This window comes from Drosophila bipectinata, chromosome XL (genome assembly GCF_030179905.1).
Source record: "Drosophila bipectinata strain 14024-0381.07 chromosome XL, DbipHiC1v2, whole genome shotgun sequence".
In the NCBI taxonomy this organism is placed as follows: Eukaryota; Metazoa; Arthropoda; class Insecta; order Diptera; family Drosophilidae; genus Drosophila; species Drosophila bipectinata.
The window spans coordinates 656,352-678,237 of NC_091734.1; the positions used below are offsets into that span (position 1 = coordinate 656,352).

The 21,886-nt window shown below is 44.4% G+C and overlaps 4 protein-coding genes across 5 annotated transcripts in view; 2 read left to right on the forward strand and 2 right to left on the reverse strand.

Moving 5' to 3' along the window:
* Positions 1-10,020, forward strand: part of LOC108121191 (uncharacterized) — a 76,114-nt gene extending 66,094 nt beyond the window's left edge. For both annotated transcript variants that reach the window (XM_017235157.3, XM_070279361.1), the window contains exons 3-4: positions 5,219-7,229; positions 8,548-10,020. In XM_017235157.3, coding sequence (XP_017090646.2) covers positions 5,219-7,229; positions 8,548-9,677 — 3,141 coding nt within the window. In that variant the 3' untranslated portion in view covers positions 9,678-10,020. The remainder of the gene's footprint in view (positions 1-5,218; positions 7,230-8,547) is intronic.
* On the reverse strand, positions 1-13,534 carry Setd3 (SET domain containing 3). The gene is made up of 3 exons (XM_017235158.2): positions 12,482-13,534; positions 927-1,205; positions 1-870 (listed from the first exon to the last, which is right to left on the reverse strand). The coding sequence occupies exons 1-3, from the start codon at positions 13,336-13,338 to the stop codon at positions 387-389; spliced, it is 1,620 nt and encodes a 539-aa protein (XP_017090647.2). The 5' UTR covers positions 13,339-13,534; the 3' UTR covers positions 1-386.
* Positions 7,570-21,886, forward strand: part of LOC108121154 (kinesin-like protein KIF23) — a 20,769-nt gene continuing 6,452 nt past the window's right edge. The window contains exon 1 of the mRNA XM_070279370.1: positions 7,570-7,580. The gene's annotated coding sequence lies outside the window, so the exon portion shown is untranslated. The remainder of the gene's footprint in view (positions 7,581-21,886) is intronic.
* comt (comatose) lies at positions 14,047-21,738 on the reverse strand. Its single transcript, XM_017235170.3, has 6 exons — positions 21,424-21,738; positions 21,264-21,352; positions 20,974-21,192; positions 15,553-17,181; positions 15,332-15,490; positions 14,047-15,274 (listed from the first exon to the last, which is right to left on the reverse strand). Exons 1-6 carry the CDS (start codon positions 21,430-21,432, stop codon positions 15,142-15,144), a joined length of 2,238 nt encoding a protein of 745 aa, XP_017090659.2. The 5' UTR covers positions 21,433-21,738; the 3' UTR covers positions 14,047-15,141.

Here is a 21,886-nt window from a genome sequence, read left to right on the forward strand (position 1 = left end):
TGCTTTTCACTTCATATATAATTCCAATACAATAAAATCGATTAAATTAAGATTAAATAAACAAACACAAAACAATTAGACGCTTTACACTTGAAATATTTGACGTAGACGAGCATAAAATCGCGAGGAGTATTCCGATATTCGGTGATGACGATGAATAGTTGTGAGGTACACGGTCCAGCTACCTCTTCAATGTGGTCGTTAATAATATTTTGGTTTCATTTGGTTTTAAAAAAAAATTCATATAAATTAAGTTTAAAAACAGTTAACTGCTAAGGCTAAAGTATGTTGATTTTTCTTTCGATGGCCACTCGAATTGTGTGTGGGTGTGGGTGTGTGGTTGTGGTTGTGTGTGAGGCTCAGTGATGTGGTTCTTCCCCTTCCCATTACACCTTGCAATGCTCCTGAACATACTGCAAGGCTCCGGCAAGGATGCTCCTCTCCTGGCGACGGTACTGCTGAATGATCTGGTCGATCTCCCGATCAGAGTCCTTGCTCTCTGGCTCACTGTTCGTGGCTTTCGCGGAGGCCTCGAAGGATGCCAGCAGCAGCTTCAAGCGCTCGTACAGATACTGCCAGGTGCTGCGTTCGTGGTCCGTCTCCAGGGCGCAGTCGATGTACTGCAGATCCCTCGCCCTCTCCAGGTTGCTGGTCCAGTGCTCCAGCTGCTCGGCGCTCATGTTGAAGACCCGGACAAAGGCCAGCAGGTCGCCGTGAATGTACACGGGAGCCGGCAGAACCCGTAGCTCCACCCTACGTTTGATGCCCAAGGCAGACAGGATGCTGGCCCGCTTCTCGACCAGCGGGTCCGTGGGACTCAGTCCCAGGCGGATGTTCACATAGTCGTTGTGGTTGTCGGGATCGACGAACCTGAAAGGATGTCCCATAGAAATCGATTGAATTAAGTCATGATTGGGGTCACTCACCCGTTGTTCACCAAAAACTCGGCATTGGACCGATCTCCGTAGTAAATGAAGAACTGCTCTCCGGCGGAATAGGCCTGCTGGGCGTTGCAGGACACCTCTCCGGCGGAGTGGTCGAAGAAGGTGGTGATCTTGCCGGACCCGTGATTGGCCATGTCCCAGAACGGAATCAGGGCCGAGACGGGTTCCTCCTCCAGCACATTCTCTTGCCCGGATTCATCTTTCACGTGGAACTTGCGGGGAACCAGGTTCTGGCGGGTCATCACCGTCGACACGGCCCATCTATCGACAAAAAGGTAAATAATAGTAGAAGGTTAATATTTAAGGGTTGCGAGGCGCATATATAAGCAATAATGCTAATCAATAGAAGCTATTCGCCGTACGATACGCACTATACGGCTTACACCACCCAAACTCAGCCGTAAGGGCTACTTGAACCGATTGTGGACCTCCACCCAACGGGGTCCTTCATACGCGCTACAGCCTACGGGCCTAGTGTGACCGTATTTTTATAGGTTAAAAATTAGTGTGACCAGGTCTTCATAACAAAAAAGTATGCCCGTATTTTAGTGTGGCCGTATTTTTGTGGGTAACAAATTAGTGTGACCAGGTCTACATAACAAAAAAGTATGACCGTATTTTAGTGTGGCCGTATTTTTGTGGGTGACAAATTAGTGTGACCAGGTCTACATAAAAAAAAAGTATGACCGTATTTTAGTGTGGTCGTATTTTTGCGGGTAACAAATTAGTGTGACCAGGTCTACATAACAAAAAAGTATGACCGTATTTTAGTGTGGCCGTATTTTTGGGGGTGACAAATTAGTGTGACCAGGTCTACATAACAAAAAGGTGTGACCGTATTTTAGTGTGGCCGTATTTTTGTGGGTAACAAATTAGTGTGACCAGGTCTACATAACAAAAAGGTGTGACCGTATTTTAGTGTGGTCGTATTTTTGTGGGTGACAAATTAGTGTGACCAGGTCTTCATAACAAAAAAGTATGACCGTATTTTAGTGTGGTCGTATTTTTGTGGGTGACAAATTAGTGTGACCAGGTCTTCATAACAAAAAAGTATGACCGTATTTTAGTGTGGTCGTATTTTTGTGGGTGACAAATTAGTGTGACCAGGTCTACATAACAAAAAGGTGTGACCGTATTTTAGTGTGGTCGTATTTTTGTGGGTGACAAATTAGTGTGACCAGGTCTTCATAACAAAAAAGTATGACCGTATTTTAGTGTGGTCGTATTTTTGTGGGTGACACACTAGTGTGACCAGGTCTTCATAACAAAAAAGTATGACCGTATTTTAGTGTGGTCGTATTTTTGTGGGTGACAAATTAGTGTGACCAGGTCTACATAACAAAAAAGTATGACCGTATTTTAGTGTGGTCGTATTTTTGTGGGTAAAAAATTAGTGTGACCAGGTCTACATAACAAAAAAGTATGACCGTATTTTCCCGAAATCAACAAAATTAAAAAATAAAAAAAATAGCGTCCGGGCCCCTTACAATTTTTTTTCGCTTACCAGAAAAAAATTCTAAAAATCTTACAACTAAGAAAAACCTATTACGAAACTAATTTAAGCTAGAAAATAAAAAACGTATCATAAGAAGTACCATGTATACTATAAGCAGTACCATATAAGAACACAATCCTACTAAAGCATACTAATAAAGGAATTATCTAACCAAAAATACTACCAAATCTGTTATCCATCGAATAATAAGCAGGGAAATAAAAGTGGGTGTTTTCAGCAACTACGTCCTATTTGGGGCTGTGGAGGCCATTTTCGGCCGGCTTTTTTGGGGCTTTTGAGGCGGTGGCTGGTGCCCTAGCCACAAAGGAAAGTTTTCATTTAATTGTGCATAAATTTTTCAATTTAATTATGAAAAGCAGCCACTTGTTTGAAGTGGTTAGGAAGGGGGCGGTGGGAAGGCCACTCACTTTGTTAGAAATCACCAGGAACAAGACCGCCGGAGAATCCCGGACCAGCAGTAAGTTTTCCTTTTTTCGTATTTATTTCTGGTTACTGGAATCACCAAAAAATCCAAAAAAGAAATAAAAACTGAGGAAAACTCAAGAGTGGAGGCGGAAGAAGGTGCTCTGCCAAGAAGTTTTCAACTTTTTCTCGAAGCCTTTGTATTGGCTGTTATGATGTCTCTTCAGAGAAGCTGAAGGAGCAGCCAGTGGTGGGGGTAGGGGGGGCTTTTATTAAAAGTAATAAGTTATCAGAAGGCACTGCTTGCCAGTGTTGGTAAATCGGCTTTAATCAACATTCTCATCCTTTTTTTTTTTCTTTTCTTTTCTTAGCCTGTTTTAGTTAATCGGATGAAAGTTTCAGGAAGCAGATTTCCTTTGAAATTCATCAGAAAACCAGTAACCGAGGCAGCTGTACCTAGCTTGGAGTAACTATCGACGGCAGTGATATCGATAATTACCGATTTTTCGAATTTTAAGCTATTTTAAGTGTTGCTATTGAAATAAAATGTACCTGAAGTGTTGAAAGAGCCTTTGAATACCTATTTGACTTGAATTTAACGTTAAAAGTGTATCAAGAAGTATCTATAGAAGTATCTAAATATCGATAATTATCGATTTGTAGAATTTTAAGTTATTCTAAGAGTTTCTATTGCAATAAAATGTACCTGAAGTGTTGAAAAAGCCTTTGAATACCTATTCGACTTGAGTTTGACGTGGAAAGTGCCACCCGAGGCAGCTATAGCTTTTCTCGACACCTATCGATGACAAGTATCGCTCTGTCTGACTTTTATCGACTTAAAGCGAGTGGGTTAGGCTAGGTGGCCCAAAAAAGGGCTTTTTTGAAGGCCAATGACAGCGCCGTCGTCTGTGGATGACAGCCATAGAGAAGGCTACCAAGGACCAGCACCTGTCACAGGTGGGAGGAGGGAGGCAAGCCACATGGATGTAATAAGCCTTGACTCTGGGAGTTTTTTCGGCTCTCCAGTCAAGTGACTGGCGGCGTTCTGGCGCAAGGACCCTTTTTGTTGGCTTTTGATTTTTATCCTGTCATTGCGTCTCAGAAATAGCATTGCTGAGAAGCAGAGAACCAGTCTTTGAGTGGACTTTGGACTCACAACTCACAAATGCAAAATAAAAACAAAATCGAAAATGCCAACTTGCTTTCTGCACAAGAATGGTCATTTAATCAAGCCTGAATGCCAAAATGCCTGAAAAAACCCAATAAAGAAAAGCTAAAAGGGATGCACAGGACATGCTGGAAGGTTGGAGCTTGAAGCTTGAAGCTAGGAGATTGGAGTATTTGTTCTCCTGGACAAGTTGAGACTCTTACGCTGCAATCCGATTTGCCAGGCTCATGTCTCCTTATTTTGCCTCATCCCCCCCCCCCCCCCAGTTGGTCTTCATTATGCATGCATACTCCTCTGCCAAAGTCGTCCTGTGTCTTCCTTTCCAGACCAGAAATTGAAAAAGCAATCCACAAAACGGAAAACAGGAAACAGAAACCCGAAAAGAAAAAGATGTCACAGCAAATGACGTGAGAGAAATGCGTGCAATGCTTCCGGGTATGCAGTTTGGAATTCCGTATTCCGAATACCTCCCTGGGCATCCATTATTTGGAGCACAGTATGTTTGTTTTGTAAAAAGTTTGGCCTGGCTTCTGGTCTAATTATTTCTTTAACAGAAGGCCATCTGGATTGAATCCATAAATCGGCAATCTGCATTAGTCTGATTAAGTGGAGGAGGAGTGGGTCTCATAACTCATGCCCCTGACATATATGCATTATAGAGATGTTTCTAATTAATATTGCAGGCCGGTGTCTGTCTTTATCTCGACTGCAGATATTTTGGCTTCCGGACAAAGTAAATCGAAAATTAATTAACCGAGCGAGCACAAAAGCGGCCTGCAGGCCTCCGACCTCATCCTTCCGACCTCCTCCCTCTAAACCACCCACCGATGATGGGAATTAGCATCCAGTCCCTGATTATAAAGTATATTGTCCCTGAAATCAATTTCAGAATCCTCATCCACAGACGTCGTAAAAGCCAACGACAGGCTCCTTCAATAAACAACAGACTTGTCCATAATGGAATGTCCATAACCGGGTGATGTTTTCTTTATTTTTTTGGGAGGGGGGTTTTGGGGCGGAAACTAAGAACAAGGATGGGGGGCCATCAATCAGGGCACCTGTAGTAGCCCATCCATTACCTCAGCCACTTGCTTATTTGCGAAGAAAACACATCCCACACACTGAACTTGATTTAAGAAATAATATTTAAGATAAATATTTAAACTCTTAACTTTTTCCTACTTGCAGCTCCTGCAGACTGGCGTTTCTCTGATTGTGGACGATGGCAAGGGCTCCTCCGGCGATGGGAGTGGAAGCGGAAGTGGAAGCGGGAGCGGGAGTGGCACCAACACTAGACGTCGCAATCCACAGCTGGGCGCCACTCGGAAACGGAAGCGTCGCCCCCAACTGCCCCTGGCCACCATGGGAGCCACCGAAGAGGAGAACGGAGACCCTGCCTACTGGCGCGGTCATGTGGAGGACGATGCCGAGGCCTTGAGGCGGCGAAAGCCACAGCCCGGCACCCTGACCATCAGGGAGAACCCGGAGAAGCAGGACGCCAACTCGCAGGGCAGTAGTCCCAGCAAGGCCTATCGCCGGCCCTACGGGCAGGCCAAGAAGGACTCCCTGGCCGGCCAGGAGGGAGCAGCAGCCCCCACCTCCAAGACGGCGGTGGACTTGAAGAACATCCTCAAGAATTCGGGAGGCCTGAGCCTGAGCGAGATCCTCCAGCAGAAGAATCTGTCGCTGGACGACCTGCTGAAGGGGAAGCAGAATGCCCTGCTGGCCCTGCAGACCACAGCGGTGGCGCCGGCCCAGGCCACCACCTACGGGGCCGAGGAGCCCCTCCACAAGACTGTGGGGCAGCAGAACAAGCAGATTGTCCGGCGATTGCCGGCCGGATATGCCACCACTAGCACCAATGGCCACGAGGAGGAGCGGGACAAGAACAAGGCCAAGTATCCGCCGGCTCTGCAGCGCCTGAAGCTTTTCGGCAGCTCCTCCAGGGAGGCCAGCAGCTCCAGCCGCCGTCCAGCCAGCACCACCACGGCGCCACCATCGCCCAGCACCACCAGCAGCAGCACCACCACCCGGATACCCCTGTACAAGAAGCGGCAGCATCTGCGCTCCACTCTGAAGCCACCGGGACTGTTCAAGACAGTGGGTAGCTCGACTACCACGAGCACCACTCCGCCACCGCCCATGACCACCCAGCAGCAGGAGGTCGAGACCAGCACCACTAGCACCACCAGCACTCCGGCGGTCTATGGTCAGGAACAGAGCGAGGAGGTGCCGGACAAGTCCGAGGAGGAGCCCAGCGACTTGGAGAGCCACGAGAACCACGAGGAGGTCGAGGAGCAGCCAACGGACTCCAGCGAAGCAGAGTCCGGAGAAGGCCACCACCAAACCGAAGCCCCGCCAGAGGAGCTACCATCCTCCCCCGAGCCGTATCCGGGCGGGAATCCTCGGTACCGCCTGAGAAACTCCAGCATTAAGGAAACCACCAAGAGGCTCAAGGACAACTTCATAGTCGAGAGTGGCGAGGATGTGGTGGATGGCAGTGCCAGTAGCACCTCAGAGGCACCTCCACCGTCCACGTCAGCAGCGCCACCACCACCGTCCCGGAGCAGCGAGGAGCTTATCTACAACGACGACGACCTGGAGAACTTCTTCGACGAAGTGGAGAGCAACACGCATCATACGCGAGTCAGGAAGCCCGAGGAGTCCCCGGAAGCTTTGCCCTCGCCCTCCTTTGAGCCACCCGCCGCCACCATCACCACCACCATCACCAGCGACCAGAAAAAGAAGCTCCCCCCTGCCCAGACGAATCTAGTAGACGATGTGGACGACCGGACGGATCTGCTGGAGCTGATCGAGGACCGGAGATCGGGCAACAGGCTGTTCAAGGTCCTGGAGCAGCGCAACATGACCTTGGAGGAGCTGATCGAGCACCGGAAGCGCGGCTCCAGCCAGCTCCACCTCTCCACGATCGTGAGCGGCGATGAGCACTCGCGGCTCTATCCCGGCCAGAAGGTGATCCTGCAGGACAACATGGACATCGTGACGGCGTTCGAGAACTTTCCGCACTTCAACCTGATGGACCTGAAGAGCGTCAAGCCGGACGAGATCAAGACGGACTCGCAGGGCTCCAGCTACTTCACCTCCATCATCGACATCGAGCCCAACGACGAGGTGAAGCCGGGCTTCGGCGGAGGAGCCGGCGTCTCCGGCCGCGGAGCACCGCCACCAGGCAGTCGAGGTATTACCGCCCTGCGGTTGCGCCAGCAGAGGCAGCGACAGAGCCGCAGGAGGGGCGGGGGCAACGAACAGGGGACAGGACAACGGACAGAGGACTAAGGACTAACAGCCGGGGATAGTTATTCTTATTTTTGGTTTAAGATTTAAGATTTAAACATTTTTCATTAAAATTATTCTTCTTTTTTAAGAACAACTTTAAAGGAAGTTTTCGTTTTTTTTTTTTTATAAATCGAGAAAAAATTCAAGGGAAATTCAAGGGAAATTTCAGTTGAAAATAAAACACCTTTTCTGTAGTTCAGTAGGTTAAATTATAAAGAGTTTCCAAACAATTTTTCTAATTAAAAAATAATAGGGGGAAATTTAAGGGAAATTTCAGTTGATAATAAAACACCTTTTCTAATAAACGTCTTGAAAAAACGATTTTAAAACAGAATTTCTTAATAACTATTCTTTTTGTCAATTAAGAAAAAATAGGGGAAATTTAAGGACAATTTCAGTGGAAAATAAAGCACCTTTTCTGTAGATTAGTTGGTTAAATAATACCCGACTTGAGGAAACGATTTTTAGACAGAATTTCTAAAGAACTTTTTGTCTTTTTGTTAATTAAAAATAAAATAGGGGGAAATTTAAAGACAATTTCGATTAAAAATATTAATTCTTAACAATATGTTAAAATATTTAATCATTTAAGGGGGATTTAATCATTATAACTTCAAGTAATGATTTCAAAGCAACGATTATTAAGAATTGCATCTATTTTGTAAATTTAAAAAAATAGGGGGAAATTCAAGGAAAATTTTCATAAAAAAAATATTTATTTACAGTATCTTTTGAGAATAGAACTGTGTGTTAGATTATTTTCCAGCCAAGTAAATGATTTAAAGACACAGTTTCTGAAGAAACTACCAATTAAAAAAAAATACAGGGAAATTCAAAACTTTTGTACTAAAAATATAATTTTAAAATATTTTGTAGACTAGTTAAGTGGGTGTTTTCATTTTTAAACAAGTCAAAGTAAAGAATTCTAAGGAAATAAGAAACATTTCTGAAGAGTAACCTTTCCTATTACAGATTGAAAGAAAAATAGGGGGAAATTCAAAAGAAACTTCAATAAATTTGAAAAATAGTGGGGAAATAGATAAAAGAACTGAACTTGAAAATATTTTTAGGCTAGTCAAGGGAGATTATTAATATATTCCTTTTCGGATATCGAAGGCTATATATTTATCGATTCAGAAAAATAGAGGGAAATTTAAGGGAAATTTGTATTAAAAATATTAATTGAAATATCCCTCCCTCTCTAAAACGTATCCTTGCAGGACCCACATATGCGCAGACAGCCGTCTCCTCGTCCTCCTCGCCCGGCGGAACCATAACCATCAACCAGAGGGGCGAGAAGTCGCTGGGATTCTTCCCGTCCTGGAAGACCCTGGCCCTGGCATCCCTGGCCACGGCGACGGCCACGGAGGACAGGAATCCCTACTTCCTGCCGCCGCCACGCCTTCTGTTGGATGGCGGCAGCAGCTCCCAGGAGCAGTCCTCGAATCCGGAATCGGATCTGGCAGGAGGAGAACCGACCAGCATCGACATCGACTTGGGCGTGAGTCCCTACGGATCCTCGGGGAACTCGACGATGGACAACGCCCGGCTGCCGTTCAACAACGATGTGATTGAGGAGATCGAGAACGAGGTGGCCCGGGCACACGACCTCCTGGACCTGGAGCTGTCCGGCCCGGGCTTCCATCGCAGCCCGGCAGCGGCGGCCGCCACCTCCGCCGTCTCCCAGCAGCACCTGGGCAGCCTGTACTCCAGCATGCCGTCGGGCATCCGATCGGCCCTGGTGGCCAGCACGGCGATCGTGGTGACGGCCCTGGCCACCTTCCTGGTGGTCTTCGTGGTCTGCCGGTGGAAGCAGCAGCGGCGCCGGAAGAGTAGCTACCTGCGCACCTACAACGCCATGAAGAGCAAGTTGCCCCAAATGCAGCCCCGGCATCCCTCGGCCACCGCATCCGGCGCCGCCTCCAGTTCCGCATCGATGCGCCACCACATGGAGGAGCTGGGCATGGGCATGGGAATGGGAGTGGGTGTGGGCACTGGGACCGGCAAGAAGCGCTCGGAGAACGGAGGCCCTGGCATCACTAGCATCTCCACATCGGTGGCATGCTGCACGCCCGTCCACCAGCTGCAGCGCCAGAGCTCGCTGCTCTTCTCCCGGGACGGCTCCGCCACCCTGAGCACGGCCACCTCACTGACCACCAGTGGCGGCGGATCCGTTACGACGCCCACAACGCCTGCCACCAACGCCCCCGGCCACGAGTCGGCCATGAGTGGGCGGGGCCTGGCCATATCCCTGCGCAGTGCCCATCAGAAGCTCAACACCATGGACCCCAACTCCCCAGAGGTCCAGGAGTATCTATTCGACACGCTGCGCAAGTCCTTCGACAATTAGGAGCAGAGACTAGTGCTAGACCCTAGACCTTAGTGGTGATCCTGGTAACGGAACACATAGACCGTTGTTTAGGCCAAGTTTTATATACAACTATGTACACTCCCACACAGACACACCTCCACACACACACACACACACACACACACACACTCGAGGATCAAGAGTTAGTCGTTTAATTAGTTTAAGGCGCGATATTTTTTTTTGTGGAGAAGGAACATTCTGTGAGAGAAAGTATAACTAACAAAAAACAAAACTAAGGAATATTATTAAAAGATAAAAGGAAAATAAAAACAAAATTGAAAATAAAAGGCAGTAAATACAAGACAGCAAAGGGCATAAACATGGGGGCTTTCTAAAAAGAGTCTTTTTAAATTTTTAAAAACAAGAATTGGAAAAATATAAGATTGGAAAACCTATTTGAAAACTTTTATTTCTTTAAGAGTCTTTAAAGGTTACAATTTTTAGAAAATTATTTAGCTTTGAAAACTCTTTAGTTTCAATAGGAATTATAAATCATTTATCTTTTAGATCTATTAGACCTTCATTTCTGAATATTTCAATTAGAAAATTGACTTTTTGAAACTCTATTCAATAAATATGGCAATTATTTGGGATATTTTTAAACAAAAAAAGTTAAGAAACAATATTATTTGATTTAAAAAAATATTTCCTAACTAAAATATTATTAAACAAGTATTTCTTTTAAATAATAAACATTAACTTTTAAATAATAAAGGTTTATAGTTAGGAAATATTTTCAAGAAGGACGTTTTTGCTTAACGTTTTTGATTTCCAAAAAAATTTCTAAAGTTTTTAAACTTTTCAAATATTTTTCAAATAAAACGTAGTATATTTTTGTATGAAATTATTTTCATTAATACATGTTTTTAAAGAACCATTTAATTTTATGAATATTTTCCTTTGAATAATATTTAAATAAATATTTAATCATAGATGCTAATCTTTAAAAGAAAAGAAACTCCCTTGAAAGAATCTCCCCACAGTTTCCAAAGAAAGACGTTCCCTACGTTTATGCCCCGTGCTGTTGCTAGTCCCCAAGCTCGACAAACTATCGTCTCTCCAAACTACACAGATTCTAGATCGAAAGTACGAGGATAAACCACAAAGAAGCGACTATAAGCGACTCTTTCAACTAAACCATAGAAAAGGACACGTCATTGAAATGGGTTTCTAAGCACAAGAACTAAAATAAAAAATAACAAATAAAAAATAAAAACTATCGAAAAGAAAAACTTAGCCAAAATGTACTGTGTTGTGTTTTTTACACTTTATATCCCAAAAAAAGAAACTAAAAAAATAAGAAAAGCCCAAAAATATTAAGAAATTATACGATATATTCTCAAAATTCGAAAGAGTTCGAAAGGAAAACCATTTATGAGGACAATAAAAATAATGAAGAAGAAGGGAAGACTATTCTAAAAATTTAATAAAATTTCTTTTCTGGCACTGACTAAAAAAAATACCAAAAATTAGATCAAGGCGAATTAAACTAAAAAAAAAAAAGGGCGTGGCACATAAACAGATAGTTGAAAGAAATGCACTTTTGAAAAAAAATATTTATTTAAGATAGAACCGAGAGGCACTTATAGTTTGTTTTGATTTTTGAACCCGAAACCCACTACCCACTAGCCACCCACCCACCCACCTTCCTCCCCCCCCTCACTAGGCAGTAGAACATCTGGCGACAGTATATATATATATATAAACTAATATATATAATATATATAGTTAAGCACGCTCAACATATGTATGTACATAAGTTAAAAATTTTTGATTTTTTTGAGATAAATAAATTGTAGAAGAAATTGTGGCAAAGATTTGAGGCATTTTCCTGATGAGTCACCCCCCTATTCGGGTGTTCTGCAATGGGAATTTGGATCAAAAGTGCTGTCGTTTAAAAATAGCATCAAATGGCAAAGAAGAGATGTGGTTTCAACCGAAATGGAAAGGGAAACCATCTACATTGGCCCATGAAAGTGTGGAAAGTGGAAGCCAGTCTGTAAATAGATCCCTGCAATCGCAATGCCAGACGTGGAAGGTCAGCGCGGGGCCAGATGGTGCAGTGCCTCGGGGATCACCAAAGCCAGCCAAGCCAGCCAGCCAGCAAAACAATTTCCAACTAAAGGGAGAGAATATCGGCGCCGAAGGTATCGTAATTTTAAACCAAAATGGGCAGTTCTGGTTTTCTGGTGTTTACAAAACAAACTAATCGCATTTCAATCAAAGGAATTTCGCAATCGGAGTGATTTTTTGAGAAAAATAATAAATTCAAGGGCTTTTGAAGGGGGAAGAGCATAAATAGGGGGCTCTTTTTAAACAAAAATATACTTAAATAATAATAGTAAACTATTTGTAAAAATATAATGAAAAGTTTTTGCTAAAATCTTGAATATTCTTCAACTAAAAATTTATATTTTTTAAAATTATTGCTCATTTTAGAAATTCTAGACTTTTTTGAAACAAAAATATTAATTTTTAACTAATTTTTAAAGACTTTTTAAAAGAAAGTTTTGATTAAAAACAACTCTAGGCATAAATTTTACTAAAAAATGGCTTTTAAAAAAAGACTCTTCTGGAGTTAAGCTCTTAAATTCCACTTTTTAAGAATTTTCTAATTTAAAATAATACTTTAAATATTTAAAAACTCAATAAATAAATAGTAAAATATCAAAATTAAACAAAAAATAGTTAAGAAAAGCAAGAAAAACTAAACTTTAACAAAGAATATCCAAAATATTAACAAAAAAAAGCATCAAGAAACCACCACCTGGCCCTCAACTCACCGGTATACCTCGTAGCAGACTCCATGGGCAGTGAAGTAGGCGCCCTTGTTGGCCACCTCCGTGCCAGTGGCCTTCGCCGGGACATGGGCACACGTGTACATATTGGCGTACTGGCGTGCTATCAGCCGGCACTGACGCACAGCCTCCGAACAGACCGAGGTGCGCTGCAGCCTCTGCATCTGGTCGGGGGTGTAGTACAGGACGGTGTTGTATTGGGCGGGCAGGACATCGAGGTAGGGCTTCCAGGGGCTCTGGTCGCCGCGCGCCCTCTCGATAATGAGGGCGTAGACCAGCTTGAGGTTGCCCAGGGCCGAGAAGTTGTCGATGAGATTGCGTTCCGATTCGGGCAGGGATTCCATCGAGAAGATCGTGTGATGCGGCACACTGAGCACCTTCTCCTCGGCCTGGATGTCGCGGGTGGCCTTCAGGCCCAGCTCGTAGCCGGGGATGGTGGCTATCTCCACGGCCGTGTTGACAACGCCTCTGCTCTCGGCCCACTCCTTGAAGCGCTCCACCTTGGCCAGCCGGTCGCCGGCAGAAGAGCCCGTCTCGGATGCCAGCCTGATGGGCTCCTCCAGTTCGATGATCCTCTGCAGCAGGTCCTGAATCTGGACGTACTGATTCCACTCCTCCTTGGGATTTTCCGGCTGCACCTCCACAAGTGCCAGCAGCTTCAGCACCAGCTCGTTTAGCTGTCTCCTGGGCCGGTAACTGAGTTCAGGTATCGCCCGGTTCCCATTGGAGTTGCTTGGAACAGTTCCGTTAGAGTCGCTCTTCGCAGCGGCAGCATCACCCCCACCGGCAGCTCCAGCAGCCGGCTGCTTCTTGTTTTTGTTGTTGCGCTTGTTCTTACCCATCGCGAAACGAGCGAAACTATGCAGTAGCTGGGGCGGAGCGGAGCTGGAGCTGGTGCGGTGCAGGCCGGAGTGACCAAAGAAGGTGAACTGGTTGGAGCTGGCAGCGGCGAATCCAATAAAAAACGAACAAAGCCGTCAGCACGTGCGTTTCGTGTGCGTCAGTGTGTGTGTGTCGGTGTGGGTGCATTGCCGATCAGCTGGCCGCTAGTATGACCGTCGCACTACAAAAATACCACAAGTCTGAAAAAACATACCAAAACCGATAAGTTATCGATCTAATTGGAAGGTTTCTTACGTAAATATTTTAAAGTTTTGAGGGTTTTAAGTTAATATTTTAAATTATTATGTTTATTTTTTAAGAAATAAATTATTTCAATGGACTTTTGTAAACTATTTTATGAATTGGAAATATCGGCAACTGCTGGCAAAAAAAAATACCAACTTCCAATCGGCTTTAACCGATATGACGATACTTATCGATCTTATTGGAGGTGGGGGTTAGCGATATTATTTAAATACTTATTTGAAACTTTAAAAAGAATAATTAAGCAAAAAATGTATAATAATTTATAAAGAATTAAAGAATCTAGAAAAATATAAAACCTAAAAGGTAAAGTTAAAAGTTTAAGAAGCTTTTAAGCTAAAAATAAACTTGAATATCGTTTAAAAGCTTAAATAATTTTTAAAAATAAAAACTTCACTCTCCGATTAGTTTAATAGCCAATGGTTTATTTTTCTCTAATAATCCAACAAGTAAATTTTACAAAATTAGGTTTAGCTAAAGCTAAAAAAATTGTTAATAATTACTTTTTAATGCAGTTTATTAACAATTTTATACCTTTTTTTTAAAAACCGTTTTTAATATTATGTTTTTAATTGCCAATTGGGGTTTTTATATTTTTGTAAACATTTAGAGAACACATTTTTTGCCATATTTATAAAGCTTACTTTTAGGAAAAGGTATTATAATTCAAAATAAAAACATAAAAACAATTATTATAGCTTTAGTGAGCGTCTTTAGTTAGTTGGTTGAATTAGTTAATTGCTTTATTTATATTAATATATATATATAATATATTCAGGGCCTATGTAGAGCCACCTAAGATGGAATTCGAGATCGTTTGCTTTATTTAAAGATATACGTATATGTATATATAACATTGGCGGTTAACAATATTTGATTTAATAAATTTCTTTTTATGTTCTTTGTTAATTAATTAATTAGGTAGTTTCGTTCGTAATCACTGATAAACAACAACTTTGGTTTTTTTTTCTCGTATTTTCTTTTTTTTTTGGTGTTTTCTTGTGGCTTTCGGTGTCTGCCAAGCGATATCCTGGATCCTGAAGGAGATATCCTGGATCCTAAAATTAAAGTCAACGATAAGGATATCATGCTAATATTGGTTATTGAGACTATCTTCTGTAACAGCTCTCTCGCTCTCCAGCGCTTTCTTCTTCTTTGTGAAATCTTCAGGTCCCGGGTCTCACATACTATATCTCACATATATCTCTCCGATCTGATTGTGCTCTGTGTACGGGAACTCAGAAACACGGGAATTACGTAAATAGCTCCTCTTCCATTACATATATATATATATATGTCTATATAATCCGAACAACGCAAAGCCTGGGTCGTACATATATGTACCATATATAGTGTTTAGATCGGATTCTGCATCGGCTTGCATTTTATATATATTGTGGTTGCGGTGTTTGTCGTGCCTCTGCCTCCAACTCCTGCACTTAGAAGCTAATAATTGAGATTGCATTGTATTGGGAGGTGGCTGGGTCGCAGGGTGGCGCCTACTGGCGGGCCACCATGTCGAGGCCGCCCTCCTCCTCCATTTTGGACAGAAACTTGATGGCCCGCTGGGAGGGCTCGGTCTGCCGGGCCATGTCGATGAGGCCCAGTAGCTTCTTGATGCCAATGAAGACCCTGCAAGAGAAACACAAGATTAAGGACTACTTTCGGGATGGATATTCCAACTAGAACCTCTTTCCGGCCATTTTCTTGCCGATGGCTTGCACCTCGCCCTTGCTAAAGATATCCGTGTGCTCGAGCACGGCCAGGATGTGTTCCGGATGCGATAGATTCGGCACATGCAGCACCGAAGTGAAGGCCGTCAGCATCTCCATCTCCTCCAGGACCTCCCTGCGCGACACAAAAAGGAGAATTAGTAGAAGAAGACTGTTATGACCATGACCATGACTCACCGACGACTGGAGGTGCACAGGATGAGGAGCTTCCGGCCCTTGGGCGGCTGTTTCTTGAGCAGCACCAGCAGGGCCTGGAGCGTCATATTGGAGTAGCGCGGTCCAATGGAGCCGTAGTCCAACAGCCGCTCCACGTTGTCCACCACAATGCAGCTGAGCGTGGAGCGGTAGGCGTCGTCGAAGATCTTCCGGATGTGCAGGCACTTGGCCGACTCGGTGAAGCCGACCATGTCCTCCGGCGAGCAGACCTTGACGAACGGGAAGTCCGACATCTTGGCCAGCTGGGCGGCCAGAGCGGTCTTGCCCGAGTTGGGGGCCCCGGCCACCAGGACAGAGACCAGGCCACTGGACTCGGGAGCCTTGGCCTGCTGCACGTAGAGCATGCCGTCCTCCAGAAGATTGCTGACGGGAGTGCCCCAGTTGATGACGCCGCGGGCGAGCATATTGTCGAGGATCTCCTGGGCTGTGCCGAAGGCCGGCTTGATGTCGTTCTCCAGGGAGTGCAGGAAGTCGTCGCGGTTCACCTTCAGCTTCTCCATGGCCTCGGGATCGACGGTGACCTTGGCGTCGGCCTTGATCAGTCGATTCATGGCACTGGACTGGGCGGCACGCACCAGACCCTCCAGCTCGGCGCCGCTGAAGTTCTTGGTGAGGGCGGCGATCTCCTTGCAGTCGACGTCCTCGTTGATCTTGTTGAAGTCCCGCATCCGCTTGGTGTGGATGTTGAGGATCTGGACGCGGCCCTGCTCGTTCGGCAGGCTGATCTCCATCTGGACCTCGAGGCGGCCGGGTCGCAGCAGAGCCTCGTCGATCATGTCCCGTCGATTGGTCATCCCGATCACCAGGATGTTGTTCAGCTGGTCGACGCCATCGATCTTGGTCAGCAGCTGGTTGACCACCGTGTCGTGGACGCCACTGTTGCCGGCCACGGAGCCACGCTGCTTGCAGATGGCGTCGATCTCGTCGAAGATGATGATGTGCAGGCCGCTGTTGGGGCCCAGCCGCTTCTCCTCCTCCTCGGCCTCGGCGAACAGCCGGCGCACATTGGCCTCCGACTCGCCCACGTACTTGTCCAGGATCTGCGGCCCGTTGACGATCTTCGGCTCGCGGGCATTCAGCATGGTGCCGATCTGGCGGGCCATCAGGGTCTTGCCGGTGCCGGGCGGGCCGTACAGGAGGATGCCCTTGACGTGCTTGCAGCCCAGCTGCTCCACCAGTTCCGGGGGGAAGACTCGCGAGGCGAAGGCCCGCCGGAAGATCGAGTTGAACTCCTTGTCCAGGCCGCCGATTCCCATCTTTCCAAAGTCCCAGTCCGGATTGATGATCGACTGGCGCACCACCTTGCCCTTGCTCTTGCCCTGCAGGTTCAGGGAGCTGTTCTCCGCCTTCTCGAACTGCACCACCGTGTTGCCCAGGATGCGCCCGAAGCGCACATTCCGCATCGCCGGCTCCTTGCCCTCGCCCAGGCTCTTCGGGTCGATGGCCTCCAAGGACTTTACGGCCAAGCCCAGGAGCTTCTTGTCCTTGAAGTTGAACACCAGCGACTGGCCCACGGTGAGGGCCATGCCGGCGAACTGCATGATGAACTCCTTGGCCATTTGGTCGGAGTCGTACGGTTCCTGGGAGACGCTGCAGTGAAGAGGGGGGTTATACATTAGAGACTTATTTTTATTCTATTAAAACACTAATAGGAGGAGGAATCCAATTAAAAGTTATACTATATATATAAAGGTTCTGCCTTTTCTTCAAGATTATTTAAACTAAAAGGAAACAAACGAAGATTCATTCCTATTCTTTCAAGAAAATGGTACGGAACTAACTCTCCAATTCCCATCCGATTCTCAAGCGCTTTTTCCCTATAGGGCCCACTGCGATGGCTATATTTTCACCAATTCCCATCCGATTCTCAAGCGGAGTGTTTTAAACGATTTCTAGATCGATTCTCCGCCATTCTGCATCAAAATCCTGACACAAAATATTTTTCAGATTTTTTTTCCATTTTTCCTGGTGGATCCCCTGAAAATGGGGTTTTTCCCTATAGGGCCCACTGCGATGGCTATATCTTGCCCAATTCTTATCCGATTCTCAAGCGGAGTGTTTTAAACGATTTCTAGATCGATTCTCCACCATTCTGCATCAGAATCCTGACACAAAATATTTTTCAGATTTTTTTCCCATTTTTCCTGATGGATCCGCTGAAAATGGGGTTTTTCCCTATAGGGCCCACTGCGATGGCTATATCTTCACCAATTCGCATCCTATTCTCAAGCGGAGTGTTTTAAACGATTTCCAGATCGATTCTCCACCATTCTGCATCAGAATCCTGACACAAAATATTTTTCAGATTTTTTTCCCATTTTTCCTGATGGATCCGCTGAAAATGGGGTTTTTCCCTATAGGGCCCACTGCGATGGCTATATCTTCACCAATTCTTATCCGATTCTCAAGCGGAGTGTTTTAAACGATTTCTAGATCGATTCTCCGCCATTCTGCATCAAAATCCTGACACAAAATATTTTTCAGATTTTTTTTCCATTTTTCCTGGTGGATCCCCTGAAAATGGGGTTTTTCCCTATAGGGCCCACTGCGATGGCTATATCTTCACCAATTCTTATCCGATTCTCAAGCGGAGTGTTTTAAACGATTTCTAGATCGATTCTCCGCCATTCTGCATCAAAATCCTGACACAAAATATTTTTCAGATTTTTTTTCCATTTTTCCTGGTGGATCCGCTGAAAATGGGGTTTTTCCCTATAGGGCCCACTGCGATGGCTATATCTATTTATTTATTTATTTATTTATTTATTTCGCCAATGGACAAATCCTTACATGGCTACATAACATAACAACTTACACCTAATAAATAAAACTACAAAATTAACAAAAACTTAATAAATGCCTTAATAACTTGTGTTTTAACACACCCTTATCTGAGCCCCACTCAGTTCGGAGGCTAGGCGGCAAAGAATTAAAATAAGAAAGAGCCCGCTCTATCGGCTCATTTAAGAAATAATTGGCCCTATGACATTTGACTCGAAAGGGGGCAAAGGTACGAAGATCCCTTTGAGGAACATTAAAATTAACGAGTCCCAACAAAAAAGGACAATCAATGTTATTAACGATTAAATTATTTAAAAAGGTTAACGCTGCCAGTTTACGCCGATCCTCCAACGTGCAAACGTTCAGAAGAAGGCAACGGCTCTGGTATGAAGGAACAGGATCCTGAAACCTTAGAGGCAGAAGTGCAAATTTTAAAAATTTTTTCTGGAGTCGCTCAATTCTATTGGAACGAACTTTACACTCCGGGTTCCAAATGATTGAGGCATATTCCAGCCTCGACCGAATGAATGCAGCATAGACGCTGAGGCTCGAGTATGGACTTTTAAACTGGTTCACGTGCCTCTTAACAAAGCCCAGCATAGCATACGCTTTAGGTAAAATGTAGTCTAAGTGACCCGAAAATTTAAATTTGCTGTCGAATAAGACACCAAGGTCTAACACCTCTTCTTTAGCTGCCAAATTATAATTGTTGATGGAATAACCCGTACAGATTTCAAGAGACCGCCTACTGTAACGGGTAAACAAACACTTAGATAAGTTTAATGGAAGAAGATTGCGGGAGCACCATGAGTAAACTCTGGATATATCCTCCTGTAACAAGTAACTGTCACTAATGCAGCTAATCTCTTTATAGATTTTAAGGTCATCCGCATACATTAAAAAGTGCGAATGACGAAAGCATGACGAGATGTCATTAATGAAAATTATAAATAGAAGAGGTCCAAGAGAGCTGCCTTGTGGAAGACCAGAGGAGGTGACAAATGGGCTTGAGATAGCGTCTCCAACAGTAACGTGGCAAGGTCGGTCAGCCAGATAAGACTCGAACCAACTTAATAGGCAGGAATGAATACCTAATTTATATAATTTGGCCAGAAGGGCAGCATGACACACTTTGTCGAAGGCTTTGGAGAAGTCGGTGTAAATGGCATCAACCTGAAATCGGTTTTCAAAAGCTTCAAAGCAGTGCTTAGAAAAGACAGCTATATCTTCACCAATTCGCATCCTATTCTCAAGCGGAGTGTTTTAAACGATTTCTAGATCGATTCTCCACCATTCTGCATCAGAATCCTGACACAAAATATTTTTCAGATTTTTTTCCCATTTTTCCTGATGGATCCGCCGAAAATGGGGTTTTTCCCTATAGGGCCCACTGCGATGGCTATATCTTGCCCAATTCTTATCCGATTCTCAAGCGGAGTGCTTTAAACGATTTCTAGATCGATTCTCCGCCATTCTGCATCAAAATCCTGACACAAAATTTTTCAGATTTTTTTCCCATTTTTCCTGATGGATCCCCTGAAAATGGGGTTTTTCCCTATAGGGCCCACTGCGATGGCTATATCTTCACCAATTCGCATCCGATTCTCAAGCGGAGTGTTTTAAACGATTTCTAGATCGATTCTCCACCATTCTGCATCAGAATCCTGACACAAAATATTTTTCAGATTTTTTTCCCATTTTTCCTGATGGATCCGCTGAAAATGGGGTTTTTCCCTATAGGGCCCACTGCGATGGCTATATCTTCACCAATTCGCATCCTATTCTCAAGCGGAGTGTTTTAAACGATTTCCAGATCGATTCTCCACCATTCTGCATCAGAATCCTGACACAAAATATTTTTCAGATTTTTTTCCCATTTTTCCTGATGGATCCCCTGAAAATGGGGTTTTTCCCTATAGGGCCCACTGCGATGGCTATATCTTCACCAATTCGCATCCTATTCTCAAGCGGAGTGTTTTAAACGATTTCCAAATCGATTCTCCACCATTCTGCATCAGAATCCTGACACAAAATATTTTTCAGATTTTTTTCCCATTTTTCCTGATGGATCCCCTGAAAATGGGGTTTTTCCCTATAGGGCCCACTGCGATGGCTATATCTTTCCCAATTCTTATCCGATTCTCAAGCGGAGTGTTTTAAATCCTGACACAAAATATTTTTCATATTTTTTTCCCATTTTTCCTGATGGATGCCCTGAAAATGGGGTTTTTCCCTATAGGGCCCACTGCGATGGCTATATCTTCACCAATTCGCATCCGATTCTCAAGCGGAGTGTTTTAAACGATTTCTAGATCGATTCTCCACCATTCTGCATCAAAATCCTGACACAAAATATTTTTCAGATTTTTTGTTTATTTTTTCGAGATGCGTGCAAAGGAAAGAATGGTGTATGCAAAAGTTTCAAGTCGATAGCATTAAAACAGACAGTTCAAGTTCTAGTAGACAGACAGACAAACGGAACCCTATTCTAAATATAAACTAACTACATAATCCTAATCTCAATCCCAATCTCTAGTAGCATTTGTTCCTCAATTTAATTGCATTCCCCCTCAAATAAAAAAAACTTTTCACCAAACTTACGTTTTCTTTTGAAGGAAATCAGTTTCGAAGGAGACACAGGTGATGACATCGGAGTTGGCATCGAAGCGGTAGGGACGCACCTCCAGCTCCTGGTTGATGGAGACCATGGCCCACTTGCGCTGGACCAGGGAGAAGCCGACATAGCCGCTGGGCACCTCCACCGTCTTCTCCAGGGCGAAGATGAAGTGCTGGCCCGGGGCGGGCGAGATGTCTGCATACCTGGAAGAGACACAACCCAGCAAGGAAGGATAACAAGGATGTGAGAGTGTTATGTCCACTGGAGCACCTACTTGACATCGTCGGGAAAGTCGCCAACATTCACAATAGCACGATTGGTGAGGGAAAGCTCGTCCGTGGGACACTTTGTGGCCTTTAATCTCTGCAAGAAAAACACTCTAATAATTAATATCAAAAGCATAAAATGTATGGAAAGTGAAATTATGAACTCACATAAGCCATTTTTGGTGCTGGATGTTGGTTGTTGAAGCACAGGGGTTGTTTACAGCTTCCCGAAAATAAAATCGATTTCTCCTACTGACACACAATTTCAAATAATTATGACCCTAGGTAAGCCTTTCCACTTTCTGGTTTGAACTCGGGAGGTTTGTTTTTCGGTGCACACTCCACGAAACAATTAGACACTTGGCCAATAATCGAGTCAACTTATTGGCTTTTAGCAGGGATTATTGTTTGAAGCTTACACAGGTGTATTGCAATGCAAACGCTGGAATTCATCTGGAATTCATGGAATTTTTCTCCTCATTTGCGCACGCGCCTTACGGCTGGAGGTGGTCTTAAAACGATAGTCGGGAGGCACCAGAAAGGGCGATAGTTATCGATAGGGCGCTAATAACCAACACTACTTTTGTAATTTGAAAAAATAAACTTTCTTAAGATCTTTCAAAAAATGTAA

Bases quoted from the DNA above. Each gene is read 5' to 3' on its own strand.
- comt (XM_017235170.3), bottom strand. The intron at 21,193-21,263 runs GTAGGTGCTCCA...TGTCTCTTCCAG, and splicing joins GACTTTCCCGACGATGTCAA to GTATGCAGACATCTCGCCCG. The intron at 15,491-15,552 runs GTGAGTCATGGT...TGTGTCGCGCAG, and splicing joins CTGTGCACCTCCAGTCGTCG to GGAGGTCCTGGAGGAGATGG.
- Setd3 (XM_017235158.2), bottom strand. From the start codon at position 13,338: ATGGGTAAGAACAAGCGCAACAACAAAAACAAGAAGCAGCCGGCTGCT. The intron at 1,206-12,481 runs GTGAGTTGAGGG...TTTTGTCGATAG, and splicing joins GTCTGCTACGAGGTATACCG to ATGGGCCGTGTCGACGGTGA. The intron at 871-926 runs GTGAGTGACCCC...ACATCCTTTCAG, and splicing joins GAGTTTTTGGTGAACAACGG to GTTCGTCGATCCCGACAACC.